The 18,772-nt window shown below is 48.9% G+C and overlaps 1 protein-coding gene across 3 annotated transcripts in view; it reads left to right on the plus strand.

Annotated features, from left to right (window-relative positions):
- Positions 1 to 18,772, plus strand: part of pnkp (polynucleotide kinase 3'-phosphatase) — an 87,904-nt gene that overhangs the window by 57,820 nt on the left and 11,312 nt on the right. For 2 of the 3 annotated variants that reach the window (XM_059950751.1, XM_059950750.1), the window contains exons 9-14: positions 250 to 320; positions 711 to 803; positions 2,674 to 2,770; positions 5,154 to 5,215; positions 5,390 to 5,499; positions 6,008 to 6,095. In XM_059950751.1, the coding sequence (XP_059806734.1) occupies positions 250 to 320; positions 711 to 803; positions 2,674 to 2,770; positions 5,154 to 5,215; positions 5,390 to 5,499; positions 6,008 to 6,095 (521 nt within the window). Of the gene's footprint in view, positions 1 to 249; positions 321 to 710; positions 804 to 2,673; positions 2,771 to 4,800; positions 4,914 to 5,153; positions 5,216 to 5,389; positions 5,504 to 6,007; positions 6,096 to 18,772 lie in introns of those variants that run through there. The other variant, XM_059950752.1, reaches the window with a different exon arrangement.

Below are 18,772 nucleotides of genomic sequence, written 5' to 3' on the forward strand. Positions count from 1 at the left end.
CTGCGTACGGTGTCGCCAAAGTTTCATACAGCTGCCACGTAGCTTCCCGATTCAGTGTCTCGGCTGAAACCCTCCGATGATTTCTGCTTCATAACACAATACTTGCATCAAATCTCTTGTAATGTCTTTGTTGCCCTTCATCCATCCTTACCTCACCATTCCCCTCCCTCCATTCCTCCTCACCCCCCTTCCCCCTCACTCCCCTGCCTCAGTGGCTTGGATTGATGCCTCTCTCCCCCTCGCCCACAGATGCTGCAGGGAGACCTCCGGACTGGGCTCCGGGCCGGAAGAAGAAGGATTTCTCCTGCAGTGATCGCCTGGTAACCGATGTATTGTCCTCAGGACCTTCTCCTGACCCCTGGACCTCAGGATCCATTCTGGACCCTCCCTATCCTCTCTCCCAACCTCAGACATCACTGTCTCCTGGAATCTCCTCCATGCCCCTTGCTCAGGGTCCATCCCTGGGACCCTTCCTTCCCTCTTGTCCATCCTGGGATCCTTGCTCCTGATCCCTCACCTCAGGGTCTGTCTATCCCTTTGCCCCAGATCAGAGGGGCTGTTTGTCCCCAAACCTCCTTCCCTAGTCCGTCACAAAGTCCTTCCCCCCTTGCCACACGGACAGTGCGTCACTAAGATTCTTCCCCTCCTCTGCAGGCGGTTCGTCATTCAGAAGTTTCCCCCCCACTTACCCTCCTGCTCTGTTCTCGCAGTTTGCTCTGAATGCCGGGATCCCATTCAACACTCCCGAAGAGTTTTTCCTGGGCTGGAAGCCGGCCACCTTCCGTCTCCCAGAGTTCGACCCGGTGAGTGTGCATGTGTTTTTCCTCGGGCTCCCTGCCTGTGTGCTGGATTGCAGAGCATACCAAGATGGGCAGAGGGACAGGGAGTCTACATGAAGGACTTGGATAGGTTGGGAGGGTGGCCAAAGGGGTGGCAGATAGAGTACGGTGTAGGGGAGCGCATGGTCATGCATTTTGGTAGAAGGAATAAAGTTAGGAAACTGTTTTCTAAATGGGGAAGGAAATTGGAAAGGCATAGGGACTTGGAAGTCCTAGTGCAGGATTCCCTGAAGGTTAACTTGCGGGTTGAAGTTCAAAGTTGAGTCAGTGAAGAGAAAAGATTATTTGTCACATGTACGATACAGCAAAATGTGTTAGTGACTGTCGAAGTCCAAGGTTGTGCTTTTTGGCAGCCCACAAGTGTCCACAGCTCACCAATCCTAACTCACTTGGCTTTGGAGTGCGGGAGGAAAGCAGGGCACCCAGTGAAAGCCCACACGTCCATGGGGAGACCGTGTCGGGAATTGAACCCCGATTGCTGGTTCGGAAATTGCTGGTTGCACTAACCAGCGGTGAGGAAGGCAAATGCAATATCTGCATTCATTTTGTGAGGCCTAGAGTAGAAGAGCGGGGATGTAGTGCTGAGGCACTGGTCAGAACACATTTGGAGTAACATGAGCAGCTTTGGGCTCCATACCTGGCATTCTCAAAGACTGTGCTGGGAATTAAGGGGTTAACATCTGAGGAGCATTTGATATCTCTTGGCATGCACTAGATGGAATGCAGGCAGATGATTGAAACCTACTCGATACTGTAAGGCCAGGATAGAGTGGCTGTGGAGAGGATGATTCCAGGAGCAGCCCTCGGAGGTTTTGATAATAAACGGACGTCCCTTTAGAACAGAGATGAGGAGGAATTTCTTCAGCCAGGGGACAGTGAATATAGTGGAGACCAGGTCATTCGGCATGTTCGATGCAGAGATTGGTGAGGTGGTTAAGGGTTACCGGAAGAAGGTGGGAGGAAGGGGTAGGAAAAAAAAATCAGCATGAATGACGAGTGGGGCAGACTTTATGGGCCGAACGGCCTCATTCTGCTGCCTTGTGGTACGGTCTGATACGACAGTGGTCAGGATAACAATCAGTTACAGAGAGGGGCAGAGCAATGACATGAAGGTTAATCCAGGCACGTGTGAGGGAAATGAAGACCAAATGTAAGGGGACGGGACACGACCCTGAGCGGAGTTGATGCACGGAGGGACCTTGAGGTCCCTGAAAGTGACCACATGGGCTGATGGAGCGGTAAGGGAAGGCCGAAAGAATTCTTGTCTTTGTCAGAGTGTGTGTTCGGTATCAGAGTCAGGGAGCCATATAGCAGCCGTATAAAACTTCGGTGAGTATTGGGTGCAGTTGTGGCCGCCCCATTACAGGGAAGGTGTGGGGGCTTTGGAGAGGGCAGGAGGTATGAGGAGGGGTTGTTTTCTCTGCAGCAGTGGAGACCTGATCAAGGAGAGGCACGGACAGAGCAGGCAGCTGGTGTGGTGTTTCCAAGGGGAATGCATCTAAGGTGAGGGGGGTAAATTCAAGAGATGGGAGAGTGCTGTGGCTGCCAGGGTTGGTGCTGGAGATAGATGTGGTGTGTTGGAGAGGCTGTTGGACAGATAGACACTTGGTGTGCAGGAAATGAGCAAAAAACCATTCAAGCCATCCAGTCCACTCCGGCATCTAACCATGGCTGACTGACTATCCCGGGACGTATGGAGGGATATGGACGTTGTGAAGGCGGAAGGGATTCGTCTGGATAGGATTTAATTACTAGTTTAATTAATGCTGTGGCTGAAAGGCCTGTTCCTGCTTCCCTCTCCCCCCACTGACCACCTCTCTGTGCACCCTGACAGAGGAAGATGCAGACAGGTCTTCCACAGTACGAGCCACCCTCTGCCCCCCTGACCGTTCCTGGATCGGAGCTGATTGTGGCTGTCGGATTCCCCGGCTGTGAGTGTTCTTCATCCCCCTTTCCTCTTCTCTCCCCTCCCCTACCTTTCCCCCCAATCATCTCCTCCCCCTCCCTACCTGAGCACTCCCTCCCTTCTCCCACCTTCCCATTTCCCCGTTCCCTCCACCTAATCTCCCTCTCCGGCTACTCAACCTCTCGAAAAGCTCGGTCCCTCAAGTCCCCGCAACATCCTCATTAATCCCCTCTGCACTCCTCGTAGCTTAATGGCATCTTTCCTGTAGCAGGGCGACCAAAACTGAATACAATACTCCCAAGTGTGGCTGCACCGATGTTCTGTACAACTGCAACATATCGTCCCAACTTCTGTACCCAGTGCCAGCTCACATTCTGTAACCCCCCCCCACCTACCTGTGACCCCTGTATATAGGGAGCCATGTACCTGTACCCCGGGGTGCCTCTGCTCTACATTGTCCCCGGGTCCCTGCCGTTCACTGTGAAAGTCCTGCCCCCATTTGTCTGCCTAAAGTGCATCACCTCATACTTTTGAATTAAACTCCATTTGCCTTTCCCCAGCCACTGACGCAGCTGATCAACATCCCTCTGTAAATCCTGATAACCATCTTCACTGTCAATGACACCACCTATTGTAGTGTCGTCTGCAGGCTTACTAACCCTGCCTTGTAGCTGCTCATTCAAATTGTTGATACAGAAGACAAGCATAATAATTTGGTTTGTGATGGTATTGGGTTCTCTGACGGCAAAGCCCTGTCCGATTATAGATAATTACGGGAACCCTCACTATAGGAAAATTATGAGGATTGACAAGGATTAGCTTCCCTGTCTGGTCTCTGCTGCAAAGATTGAGTGATGGCCCCACTCCCTACCGAGGAGATAGTCCAGCTGACAAAGTAGTGTAAACACTATAAATTTTTAATCACCTACATTTAAATGCAGATAAATAGTTAACACACATCTAACACTTGCAGGGGATTTTTATTTTATAAATGGTTTCCCAATTATAATAGTTTTAACAACTACTAAGTAGTTCCAAAAACAGTTATGGTTCTTACAAACGAAAATAATGCACCAAGTTGTAGATAAATGAGTCGTCAGTCACAGAAATCAAAGGTTGAGGAATAAACTCTTGTTCTTCCTTCTGTCAGTCTCCTTGTCATTCCTAACAATCCCCAATGCTTCTGATATTTATAGCATGGCAGACAGCATCTGCCTGTGTTATTTTCCAGATACTTTTCCTAGGACAAAGTAACTCGTGCAGATGGTCAAAAGCTCCTGGCAACAGAGATCCCAGACGTCCACAATTAATGCTGTCAAGGCTGACCCTCTGAGTAAACAAACATCCCAACTTGTAACTATGTTTGATGTGCTAAGTGGCATAACATGCCTTGTGTTTCGCTAGTGGAGACCAGTCTTCTCCTGGTTACTTCACTTTGCAAAGGTGCGCTTCCAGTTGCAAGCTGATTACTGTTTGCAGTGTCTATTAAGAACTGAAGACTGGTTCCGGTGCGCAACAAAAAGCTGAGCCAGGAGCCAGCACTATCTGTTAAAAGTTTAACTTCATCACCGACAGCTCTGACCCCTTGGAAAGGTCATACTGCTGTGTTAGAAAGCTGAGGCTGGCAATAAGCCCCTGGTGCCCAGGAAGGTTAAACCCGAGCCCTGGGGAGCACCACTATTCTCAGAAGCCATGTTCCGCCCTCTCTGTCTGCTGCCTACCGCCAAGTCAGTTGTGTGTACAGCACAATCAAAGACCCCACACACCCTAGAAATTCTTTCTTTTCCCCTCTCCTGTCAAGCAGAAGATACAAAAGCCTGAAAGCACAAACTACCAGGCTCAAGGACAGCTACTATCCCACTGATATCAGAACTTGAATGGACCTCTTGTACGATAAGACGCTCTCTTGACATGACAGTCCATCTTGTTATGAACGTGCACTCAATTGCTTACCTGCACCGCACTTCTGTAGCTGTGGCACTTTATTCTGCATTGTCACTGTTTTTCCTTCTTCTTCCTTAATGCACGGTGCAAATATTTGATCGGTATGGACAGCATGCAAGACGCTGCATCTTGGTACATGTGACAACAATGAAATCCCTGGATCCCATGCAATTGAACCTTCCAGGAGCAGCCTACCGCGTGGAACTTCTCGAAGTCCTTACCGCGTAGGTGACATCTACCACCCTGCCCTTCTCGAGCTTCTTGGCCATTTTAACAAACCTTTTAGACGTTGTCTCCCACACATACAAAACCACGTTGGTCATCCCCATCCCTCCGAGTGCACATTATCCCTCAGAACTCCGGAAACCCCTCCACCACAGGCATTAGGTACTTCGGCCGATAGTTCCCGGGGTTCTCTTTGCCGCCCTTCGATCTTATTTTAATTTCTCTCCTCCCATTCCCAGCGGGAAAATCCACCTTCATCCGGGATTTCCTGGTGACTGAAGGATATGTGTACGCGAACAGGGTGAGTGGGTCTATTGTGGGTGAGGTTGGAGGGAGCCGGGTACGGGGTTAGGGAAGGTGAGGGAGGGGCTGGTGGAGTGACCCCTAACCTGACATGGACCCCAGTGGCTGATTGATGCGGGGGAGGATACTCACCCTGCTCTCTAACCGCAGAGCTGTTCCCTTCCTGCTGTAGGACACGCTGGGCTCGTGGCAGAAGTGTGTGTCAGTGTGTGAGGCAGCGCTGGGCAAGGGCAAGAGGGCCGTTGTGGACAACACCAACTTGGACCTGGAGTCCCGCAGCAGGTAGGGGTAGTGGGCAGAGGAGACGGGGTTGGACCAGGCGAATTACAGGTGAGGGAGAGGGGGCAGGGCAGGGGTGAGAAGGAGGGGGAGGGAGAGGGTGCAGCAGACGGAGAAAGTAAGGGAGCAGGAAGGAGAGTGAGGGGAGGAGGTGAGAGGAAAGCAGGAAAGGAGAATGGGGTAGAAAGGGAAAGGGGAGGGGGAGGACAGTAGGGGCCAGAACCAACCTTAAACCTGAGTCTTGCAGCACTGCAGTCTGGGGTGAGAAAGACAGGGGAGGGGGTCAGGGGGCAATAATGGGCAATCCAAGTTGAGGCAGTTTAGGGGAATGAGGATGGGATGGGGCAAGGGGAGACAAAGCTTCCCAGGGGAGGGGGATTCTATATGAGAGAGAAGGGGAGGGGTGGAAAGAGGATCTGGGGGAGTGGTGATCTGTTGTCAGGTAATCTCAATCTGGCTTGATTGACCCTAAACCCCTGTTGCTACCTCTACCAACCCTCCCCACTCACAGGTACACTGAATGTGCTCGGAAAGCCGGGGTCCCCTGTCGCTGCTTCCTCTTCACAACAAGTTTCGAACACTCGAAGCACAACATTCGGGTGAGTGAGTAGACCCGGGACACACGGCGAAGCCACCCCCTCCCTACCGTCCCGTCACGTACTCCACAGGTCAGACACAGAGTGAAACTCCCTCCCCACCGTCCCATCACACACTCCCGGGGTCAGACACAGAGTGAAACTCCCTCCCCACCGTCCCATCACGTACTCCACAGGTTAGACACAGAGTGAAACTCCCTCCACACCGTCCCATCACACACTCCCGGGGTCAGACACAGAGTGAAACCCCCTCCCCTCCGTCCCGTCACGTGCTCCACAGGTCAGACACAGAGTGAAACTCCCTCCCCACCGTCCCGTCACGTACTCCACGTACTCTATTCTTTTTTTAACATTAGGAGATTATTGAATATTGTTTATACTCCCTCACATGACACTTCAGAATGCGTGATTTCATTAGATGCAGAGAAAGCATTTGATAGAGTTGAATGGCCTTACTTATTTAATGTGTTGGAGAAGTTTAATTTTAGTCCGATATTCATATCATGGATTAAATTGATTTATCATACTCCAGTAGCCTCAGTGTTTACCAATAATCAAAGATCTCCCTTTTTTCGCCTATTTCGGGGCACTAGACAGGGATGTCCTCTTAGTCCATTACTATTTAACATTGCCTTAGAACCTTTGGCAATTGCCATCAGACAATCACAGGATATTTTGGGTATTAATCATGGGACAGATATTCATAAGTTATCTTTGTATGCAGATGATTTATTACTATTCATTTCTAACCCGGAGAAATCTATCCCAGCAGTTTTATCATTATTGGCTCAATTTAGTGAGTTTTCTGGGTATGTTAAATCTTAATAAAAGTGAATTGTTTCCTTTGAATAGACAGGTCCTAATTTATGGAAATTTACCTTTTAAATTAGTTAATGATTCTTTTATTTATTTAGGGATCAAAATCTCAAAAAACCATAAAGATTTATTTAGATTTAATTTTTTACCCTTAATTGATCAGATTAAAGGTTTGTTTACTAAGTGGTCACCATTATCTTTATCCCTAATAGGTAGGATGAATGCTATTAAGATGGTTATTTTACCTAAGTTTTTATATATTTTTCAAGCGATACCAATTTTCATTCCGAAATCTTTTTTTACTAATGTTGATTCAAAAATTTCTTCATATATATGGCAGAATAAAAATCCCAGGTTAGGTAAAATATATTTACAGAAGACAAAAAAGGAAGGCAGGTTAGCATTACCTAATTTCAGATTTTATTATTGGGCAGTTAATATTAGATACTTGTTATGCTGTTTGAAAGATTGGGGTGGATCTTTCGGCCCTCGTTGGGTGAGTTTAGAAATTAAATCTGTATCAGCTTATGCTCTGGGTTCTATTTTAGGGACTTCTCTCCCTTTTGCTCTTTCTAAATTGCCGAAACGAATTGACAACCCGATAGTTAAACATACTTTACGTATATGGTTTCAATTTCGGAGATTTTTTGGGTTGACTCAATTCGTTTTAAATAGTCCTATTGTAACTAATTGTTTTTTCCACCCTTCCATTATAGATCAAGCTTATTCGGCTTGGAAAACTAAGGGATTACTAAGATTTTCTGATTTATTTTTGGACAATTGTTTTATGTCTTTTGAGCAATTATCCAACAAATATAACTTGCCTAGATTTCAGTTTTTTAGATATTTACAGATTAGACATTTTTTAAGTTCTGTACTCCCTACGTTTCCAAATTTTGTGCCTTCAGATATTTTGGAGAGTTTATTTGAATTAGACCCTTTTCAAAAAGGGCTTATTTCAAAACTTTATAATATAATTATGAAGATACGTTCAGAGCCCCTTTATAAGACCAAAAAGGATTGGGAAAGAGAGCTTAACCTTATTATTTCTAGTGAGAATTGGGACAGAATTCTTCAATTAGTTAATACATCATCGATATGTGCCAAACATTCATTAATACAATTTAAGGTCGTACGTAGGGCCCATATGTCCAAGGATAAATTAGCTAATTTTTACTCTTATATTAATCCTATCTGATAGATGTCATTCTGAAATTGTGTCTTTAACTCGTATGTTTTGGTCTTGTTCATTTTTGGAAAAATATTGGAAAGATATTTTGATATTATTTCTGCGGTTTTGAATATTGATTTACAACCTCATCCTATTACCTCAATTTTTGGTTTACCAATGTCAGACTCACTGCATTTATCTTCTTCTGCCCGTCGAATGATTGTATTTCTAACCCTGATGGCTAGAAGATCTATATTGTTGAATTGGAAGGAAATTAATCCTCCCACTGTATTTAATTGGTTCTTTCAAACTATGTTATGTTTAAATTTAGATAAAATTAGAAGTGGTGTTTTTGAGACTTCTATTAAATTTGAAAAGTTATGGAGACCATTTATTCAACATTTTCATATGATGTAATATGACCCTGTTCCAAGTTCATTTGATTTCCCAGCTTTTAGCTTATGTATGTTGAGAGGACCTGAAGTGACGGAATTGATAAATATTTATTCTTGTGAGATATTATAAACAGCCCGCTTTTTTTCTCTCTTTTTTTTTTGCTTCTTTTTTTCTTCTATATTAGTTATTAGTTAGTAGATTAGTAGATTAGCTAATTTTGCATTATATATTTTTTTTCTTTCTTTTTTCTGTTTTTTTATATATATTATGAAATATTTAGACTTACCATGTTCATACATATGATGTATGGTTTATATCTTGATAAACTCATTTATATTGTAACTATTGTTTATTTTTTTCATCTGTAATGGAATTTGTATGTTTGTAATTTCTTTATTGATAAATCATTTGTATTCTGTCCATATTACTAATAATAATAAAAAGATTTAGAAAGAAAGAAAGAAAGAAAGAAAAGAAAAGAAAGAAACTCCCTCCCCACTGTCCCGTCACGTACTCCACAGGTCAGACACAGAGTGAATCTCCCCCCACACCGTCCCATCACACACTCCCGGGGTCAGACACAGAGTGAAACTCCCTCCACACCTTCCCATCACACACTCCCGGGGTCAGACACAGAGTGAATCTCCCCCCACACCGTCCCATCACACACTCCCGGGGTCAGACACACAGTGAATCTCCCTCCACACCGTCCCATCACACACTCCCGGGGTCAGACACAGAGTGAAACTCCCTCCACACCGTCCCATCACACACTCCCGGGGTCAGAAACAGAGTGAATCTCCCCCCACACTGTCCCATCACACACCCCCGGGTCAAACACAGAATGAATCTCCCTCCACACCGTCCCATCACACACTCCTGGGGTCAGACACAGAGTGAATCTCCCTACACACCGTCCCCTCACACACTCCCGGGGTCAGACACAGAGTGAAACTCCCTCCACACCGTCCCATCACACACTCCCAGGGTCAGACACAGAGTGAATCTCCCTCCACACCGTCCCATCACACACTCCCGGGGTCAGACACACAGTGAATCTCCCTCCGCACCGTCACATCACACACTCCCGGGGTCAGACACAGAGTGAAACTCCCTCCACACCGTCCCATCGCACACTCTCAGGGTCAGACACAGAGAATCTCCCTCCACACCGTCCCATCACACACTCCCGGGGTCAGACACAGAGTGAAACTCCCTCCACACCGTCCCATCACACACTCCCGGGGTCAGGCACAGAGTGAAACTCCCTCCACACCGTCCCATCACACACTCCCGGGGTCAGGCACAGAGTGAATCTCCCTCCACACCGTCCCATCACACACTCCCGGGGTCAGACACAGAGTGAAATTCCCTCCACACCGTCCCATCACACACTCCCGGGGTCAGGCACAGAGTGAAACTCCCTCCACACCGTCCCATCACACACCCCCGGGGTCAGACACAGAGTTAATCTCCCTCCACACCGTCCCATCACACACTCCCGGGGTCAGACACAGAGTGAATCTCCCTCCACACCGTCCCATCACACACTCCCGGGGTCAGACACAGAGTGAAACTCCCTCCACACCGTCCCATCACACACTCCCGGGGTCAGACACAGAGTGAATCTCCCTCCACACCGTCGCATCACACACTCCTGGGGTCAGACACAGAGTGAAACTCCCTCCTCACCGTTCTGTCACACACTTCCGGGGTCAGACACAGAGTGAAACTCCATCCACACCGTCCCATCTCACACTCCCGGGGTCAGAAACAGAGTGAATCTCCCTCCACACCGTCCCATCACACACTCCCGGGGTCAGACACAGAGTGAAACTCCCTCCACACCGTCCCATCACACACTCCCGGGGTCAGAAACAGAGTGAATCCCCCCACACTGTCCCATCACACACCCCCGGGTCAAACACAGAATGAATCTCCCTCCACACCGTCCCATCACACACTCCTGGGGTCAGACACAGAGTGAATCTCCCTACACACCGTCCCCTCACACACTCCCGGGGTCAGACACAGAGTGAAACTCCCTCCACACCGTCCCATCACACACTCCCAGGGTCAGACACAGAGTGAATCTCCCTCCACACCGTCCCATCACACACTCCCGGGGTCAGACACACAGTGAATCTCCCTCCGCACCGTCACATCACACACTCCCGGGGTCAGACACAGAGTGAAACTCCCTCCACACCGTCCCATCGCACACTCTCAGGGTCAGACACAGAGAATCTCCCTCCACACCGTCCCATCACACACTCCCGGGGTCAGACACAGAGTGAAACTCCCTCCACACCGTCCCATCACACACTCCCGGGGTCAGACACAGAGTGAAACTCCCTCCACACCGTCCCATCACACACTCCCGGGGTCAGGCACAGAGTGAAACTCCCTCCACACCGTCCCATCACACACTCCCGGGGTCAGGCACAGAGTGAATCTCCCTCCACACCGTCCCATCACACACTCCCGGGGTCAGACACAGAGTGAAATTCCCTCCACACCGTCCCATCACACACTCCCGGGGTCAGGCACAGAGTGAAACTCCCTCCACACCGTCCCATCACACACCCCCGGGGTCAGACACAGAGTTAATCTCCCTCCACACCGTCCCATCACACACTCCCGGGGTCAGACACAGAGTGAATCTCCCTCCACACCGTCCCATCACACACTCCCGGGGTCAGACACAGAGTGAAACTCCCTCCACACCGTCCCATCACACACTCCCGGGGTCAGACACAGAGTGAATCTCCCTCCACACCGTCGCATCACACACTCCTGGGGTCAGACACAGAGTGAAACTCCCTCCTCACCGTCCCATCACACACTCCCGGGGTCAGACACAGAGTGAAACTCCCTCCTCACCGTTCTGTCACACACTTCCGGGGTCAGACACAGAGGGAAACTCAGAGTCAGAATCAGGTTTGTTATCAACGGCATGTGACATGAAATTTGATAACTTAACTTAGCAGCAGCAGTTCAATATTGTACATAATCTTACAGAGAGAGAAAAGATAAATAAAATAAAACATAATAAACAAGTAAATTAATAATATGTATTGAATAGATTATTAAAAATGTGAAAAAACAGAAAAACTGTACATTAAAAAAGTGAGGTAGTGTCCAAAACTTCAAAGTCCATCTAGGAGTCAGATGGCAGAGGGAAGAAGCTGTTCCTGAATCTCTGAGTGTGTGTCTTAAGGCTTCTGTATCTCCTGTCTGATGGAAACAGTGCGAAAAGGGCCTGCCCTGGGTGCTGGGGGTCCTTAATAATGGACGTTGCCTTTCTGAGACACCGCTCCCTAAAGATGTCCTGGGTACTTTGTAGGCTAGTACCCAAGATGGAGCTGACTAGATTTACAACCTTCTGCAGCTTCTCTCGGTCCTGTGCAGTAACCCCTCTATACCAGATAGTAATGCTGCCTGTCAGAATGTTCTCCACGATACAACTATAGAGCTTTTTCAGTGTATTTATTGACATGCCAAATCACTTCAAACTCCTAATAAAGCGTAGCTGCTGTCTTGCCTTCTTTATGACTACATCGATATGTTGGGACCAGGTTAGATCCTCAGCAACCTTAAGACCCAGGAACTTGAAGCTGCTCACTCTCTCCACTTCTGATTCCTCTGTGATATGTGTTTCTTTGTCTTACCCTTCCTGAAGTACACAATCAGCTCTTTCGCCTTCTTGATGTTGAGTGCCAGTTTGTTACTGTGGCATCACTCCACTAGTTGACATATTTCGCTCCCATACGCCCTCTTGTCACAACCTCAGATTCTACCAACAACGGTTGTATCATCTGCAAATTCGTAGTTGATATTTGAGCTATGCCTAGCCACACGGTTGTGTATACAGAGAGTAGAGTAGTGGGCTAAGCACACCCCCCCGAGGTACGCCAGTGTTGATCGTCAGCGAAGAGGATATGTTCTCACCAATCCACACCGGTTAGGAAGCTGAGGATCCAATTGCAGAGGGATGTACAGAGGCCCATGTTCTACAACTTCTCAGTCAGGATTGTGGGAATGATGGTATTTAAAGCTGAGCTATAGTTGATGAACAGCATCCTGACGTAGATGTTTGTGTTGTCCAGGTGGTCTAAAGCCATGTGAAGAGCCAGGGAGATTGCATCTGCCGTTGACCTATTATTGATGATATTATGATCTGTTGATGGTAGTTGCTTAGTGATTTTTCTCAGACTGGCCTTGTTAAAATCTCCCAAAACCATAGTGAAGGCGTTACGGTGGCTGTTTTGTGCATGTTGATCCCATTGCTCAGATCATCTGAAGCCTGCTTGACGTTGGCCTGAAGTGGAATGTAAACTGCTACCAGAATGACCCCGGAGAACTCCCGTGGTAGGTAAAAAGGACGGAACTTTACCGCTGGATATTCCAGGTCTGGTGAGCAGAACTGGGACCGAACTGATACATTTGTGCACCAAGAAGAGTTGATCATAAGGCATACTCCTCCACCTCTGCTTTTGAGAGACTCCATAGATCTATCCTAACAGTGTACAGTGAACCCGTCGATATGGATTGCCTCATCTGGTACTGAAGGAGTTAACCAGGATTCTGTGAAACAAAGGACTCTCACGGTCCTAATGAGCCTCTGCTTCTGAGATCATCTATTTTATTCATCACAGTCTGCATGTTCGGCAGCAAGATAGTTGGTACAGGGAGTATAAAGCCCCATTTCCTTAAATGCACATAATGCTGATCTTCGCCCACACTTCTTCTGAGGTTTACTCCGTGGGCCCTCCCGACCACAGACTGTGTTGTTTCCGTCAGTTTTAAGCAGCAGTAGTTCGTTTCAACGCCTTAAGACATCCTTATTGACTATTGGCCTTGGTAGTAGTTGTGCTTTTTAGCGCTAAAAAGGCTGAAACAGGAATATTTAATCATACCCATTGAGAGTACTGCTGCTACACGAGATGCACCTAGGAGTCCCGGAAGTAGGCAGTAACTACCTGCACACCGTCCCATCACACACTCCCGGGGTCAGACACAGAGTGAAACTCCCTCCACACCATCCCATCACAAATTCCCGGGGTCAGACACTGAGTGAAACTCCCTCCACACCGTCCCATCACACCGTCCCATCACACACTCCCGGGGTCAGGCACAGAGTGAAACTCCCTCCACACCGTCCCATCACACACTCCCGGGGTCAGGCACAGAGTGAAACTCCCTCCACACCGTCCCATCACACACTCCCGGGGTCAGACACAGAGTGAAACTCCCTCCACATCGTCCCATCACACACTCCCGGGGTCAGACACAGAGTGAAACTCCCTCCCCACCGTCCCATCACGTACTCCACAGGTTAGACACAGAGTGAAACTCCCTCCACACCGTCCCATCACACACTCCCGGGGTCAGACACAGAGTGAAACTCCCTCCACACCGTCCCATCACACCCTCCCGGGGTCAGACACAGAGTGAAACTCCCTCCACACCGTCCCATCACACACTCCCGGGGTCAGGCACAGAGTGAAACTCCCTCCACACCGTCCCATCACACACTCCCGGGGTCAGGCACAGAGTGAAACTCCCTCCACACCGTCCCATCACACACTCCCGGGGTCAGACACAGAGTGAAACTCCCTCCACATCGTCCCATCACACACTCCCGGGGTCAGACACAGAGTGAAACTCCCTGCACACCGTCCCATCACACACTCCCGGGGTCAGACACAGAGTGAACTTCCCTCCAGACCGTCCCATCACACACACCCGCGGTCAGACACAGAGTGAAACTCCCTCCACACCTTCCCATCACACACACCCAGGGTCAGACAGAGTGAAACTCCCTCCCCACTGTCCCATCACACACTCCCAGGGTCAGACAGAGTGAAACTCCCTCCCCACTGTCCCATCACACACTCCCGGGGTCAGACACAGAGTGAAACTCCCTCCACACTGTCCCATCACACACTCCCGGGGTCAGGCACAGAGTGAATCTCCCTCCACACCGTCCCATCACACACTCCCGGGGTCAGGCACAGAGTGAAACTCCCTCCACAACGTCCCATCACACACTCCCGGGGTCAGACACAGAGTGAATCTCCCTCCGCACCGTCCCGTCACACACTCCCGGGGTCAGACACAGAGTGAAACTCCCTCCACACCGTCCCGTCACACACTCCCGGGGTCAGACACAGAGAATCTCCCTCCTCACCGTCCCGTCACACACTTCCGGGGTCAGACACAGAGGGAAACTCAGAGTCAGAATCAGGTTTGTTATCACCGGCATGTGACATGAAATTTGATAACTTAACTTAGCAGCAGCAGTTCAATATTGTACATAATCTTACAGAGAGAGAAAAGATAAATAAAATAAAACATAATAAACAAGTAAATTAATAATATGTATTGAATAGATTATTAAAAATGTGAAAAAACAGAAAAACTGTATATTAAAAAAGTGAGGTAGTGTCCAAAACTTCAAAGTCCATCTAGGAGTCAGATGGCAGAGGGAAGAAGCTGTTCCTGAATCTCTGAGTGTGTGTCTTAAGGCTTCTGTATCTCCTGTCTGATGGAAACAGTGCGAAAAGGGCCTGCCCTGGGTGCTGGGGGTCCTTAATAATGGACGTTGCCTTTCTGAGACACCGCTCCCTAAAGATGTCCTGGGTACTTTGTAGGCTAGTACCCAAGATGGAGCTGACTAGATTTACAACCTTCTGCAGCTTCTCTCGGTCCTGTGCAGTAACCCCTCTATACCAGATAGTAATGCTGCCTGTCAGAATGTTCTCCACGATACAACTATAGAGCTTTTTCAGTGTATTTATTGACATGCCAAATCACTTCAAACTCCTAATAAAGCGTAGCTGCTGTCTTGCCTTCTTTATGACTACATCGATATGTTGGGACCAGGTTAGATCCTCAGCAACCTTAAGACCCAGGAACTTGAAGCTGCTCACTCTCTCCACTTCTGATCCCTCTGTGATATGTGTTTCTTTGTCTTACCCTTCCTGAAGTACACAATCAGCTCTTTTGTCTTCTTGATGTTGAGTGCCAGTTTGTTACTGTGGCATCACTCCACTAGTTGACATATTTCGCTCCCATACGCCCTCTTGTCACAACCTCAGATTCTACCAACAACGGTTGTATCATCTGCAAATTCGTAGTTGATATTTGAGCTATGCCTAGCCACACAGTTGTGTATACAGAGAGTAGAGTAGTGGGCTAAGCACACCCCCCCGAGGTACGCCAGTGTTGATCGTCAGCGAAGAGGATATGTTCTCACCAATCCACACCGGTTAGGAAGCTGAGGATCCAATTGCAGAGGGATGTACAGAGGCCCATGTTCTACAACTTCTCAGTCAGGATTGTGGGAATGATGGTATTTAAAGCTGAGCTATAGTTGATGAACAGCATCCTGACGTAGATGTTTGTGTTGTCCAGGTGGTCTAAAGCCATGTGAAGAGCCAGGGAGATTGCATCTGCCGTTGACCTATTATTGATGATATTATGATCTGTTGATGGTAGTTGCTTAGTGATTTTTCTCAGACTGGCCTTGTTAAAATCTCCCAAAACCATAGTGAAGGCGTTACGGTGGCTGTTTTGTGCATGTTGATCCCATTGCTCAGATCATCTGAAGCCTGCTTGACGTTGGCCTGAAGTGGAATGTAAACTGCTACCAGAATGACCCCGGAGAACTCCCGTGGTAGGTAAAAAGGACGGAACTTTACCGCTGGATATTCCAGGTCTGGTGAGCAGAACTGGGACCGAACTGATACATTTGTGCACCAAGAAGAGTTGATCATAAGGCATACTCCTCCACCTCTGCTTTTGAGAGACTCCATAGATCTATCCTAACAGTGTACAGTGAACCCGTCGATATGGATTGCCTCATCTGGTACTGAAGGAGTTAACCAGGATTCTGTGAAACAAAGGACTCTCACGGTCCTAATGAGCCTCTGCTTCTGAGATCATCTATTTTATTCATCACAGTCTGCATGTTCGGCAGCAAGATAGTTGGTACAGGGAGTATAAAGCCCCATTTCCTTAAATGCACATAATGCTGATCTTCGCCCACACTTCTTCTGAGGTTTACTCCGTGGGCCCTCCCGACCACAGACTGTGTTGTTTCCGTCAGTTTTAAGCAGCAGTAGTTCGTTTCAACGCCTTAAGACATCCTTATTGACTATTGGCCTTGGTAGTAGTTGTGCTTTTTAGCGCTAAAAAGGCTGAAACAGGAATATTTAATCATATCCATTGAGAGTACTGCTGCTACACGAGATGCACCTAGGAGTCCCGGAAGTAGGCAGTAACTACCTGCACACCGTCCCATCACACACTCCCGGGGTCAGACACAGAGTGAAACTCCCTCCACACCGTCCCATCTCACACTCCCGGGGTCAGACACAGAGTGAATCTCCCTCCATACCGTCCCATCACACACTCCCGGGGGTCAGTCACAGAGTGAAACTCCCTCCACACCGTCCCATCACACACTCCCGGGGTCAGTCACAGAGTGAAACTCCCTCCACACCGTCCCATCACACACTCCCGGGGTCCCACACAGAGTGAAACTCCCTCCACACCGTCCCATCACACACTCCCGGGGTCAGACACAGAGTGAAACTCCCTCCACACCGTCCCATCACACACTCCCGGGGTCAGACACAGAGTGAAACTCCCTCCACACCGTCCCATCACACCCTCCCGGGGTCAGACACAGAGTGAAACTCCCTCCACACCGTCCCATCACACACTCCCGGGGTCAGGCACAGAGTGAATCTCCCTCCACACCGTCCCATCACACACTCCTGGGGTCAGGCACAGAGTGAATCTCCCTCCACACCGTCCCATCACACACTCCCGGGGTCAGGCACAGAGTGAATCTCCCTCCACACCGTCCCATCACACACTCCCGGGGTCAGGCACAGAGTGAATCTCCCTCCACACCGTCCCATCACACACTCCTGGGGTCAGACACAGAGTGAAACTCCCTCCACACCGTCCCATCACACACTCCCAGGGTCAGACACAGAGTGAATCTCCCTCCACACCGTCCCATCACACACTCCCGGGGACAGACACAGAGTGAATCTCCCTCCACACCGTCCCATCACACACTCCCGGGGTCAGACACAGAGTGAAACTCCCTCCACACCGTCCCATCACACACTCCCGGGGTCAGACACAGAGTGAATCTCCCTCCACACCGTCCCATCACACACTCCCGGGGTCAGACACAGAGTGAATATCCCTCCACACCGTCCATCACACACTCCTGGGGTCAGACACAGAGTGAATCTCCCTCCACACCGTCCCATCACACACTCCCGGGGTCAGAGATAGAGTGAAACTCCCTGCACACTGTCCCAGGGATCTCCCAGCTGCCTGTTCCTTCTGTGAGCTAGAAGAGATGGTGGACCTGGTTTGTGTGAGCATGCAGTCCCTACTCACACCTGCCTGAACTGCTCGTCATATCTGGTTGCTCTCTAGACCCATCTGCTTTATATTTGGCCATCCATTACAGAGGAGTGGGAGGACGTCCGAGTAAACCTGCTCCTAAAGCTGGCCAACTATCTTTCCGCGAGTCATCATAGGGCTCTGCCTAGAGAGACCGTTTGGCAATTTTCCAAGGTTATATCTGTGCCTGGGTAACCATGGGGATAGAACAGAGAGTGTCCCTGGGCACCATGGAGGTGTTGTGGGATGGTTGGGGGTAAAAGGCAATTCCCCTCAGTAACAAATATACCACTCTGGGTATCTGCTACTGCTGAAGAGAGGATGCCTGGGAAATTTAATAGTTCGGGGTGTAAACAAAGGATTCTCTGGTCATGAAGGTAGCTCCTGGAGTGTATGTTGCTTCCCAGGTTCCCGGGACAGGGACTTCTCAGACTGGGCTCTCAGCAGTTAGTAGGGGAAGGTGCATATTGTGGGGAGGCGGGTGAGGTCCTGGTAGGCAGCTGAAAAGATCCTCTGGATTCGTGTCTGTCCCATGTGCCAGAGAGGGCAAGAATAGGATGGTTTGGCAGATGAATGCGTGGCTGGAGAATTGGTGCATAGGGAAGAGTTTCACATTTTCGAGTCTTTGGGATCTCTTCTGGGGAAGTTATGACCTGTACTAAAGGGACGGGTTACACCTGAACTCCAGGAGGCCTCATGCCCCTCTGGGGAAGGTATGACCTGTACTAAAGGGACGGGTTACACCTGAACTCGAGGAGGCCTCATGCCCCTCTGGGGAAGGTATGACCTGTACTAAAGGGACGGGTTACACCTGAACTCGAGGAGGCCTCATGCCCCTCTGGGGAAGGTATGACCTGTACTA

The sequence above is a fragment of the Hypanus sabinus genome, chromosome 26, assembly GCF_030144855.1.
Source record: "Hypanus sabinus isolate sHypSab1 chromosome 26, sHypSab1.hap1, whole genome shotgun sequence".
Lineage (NCBI taxonomy): Eukaryota > Metazoa > Chordata > Chondrichthyes > Myliobatiformes > Dasyatidae > Hypanus > Hypanus sabinus.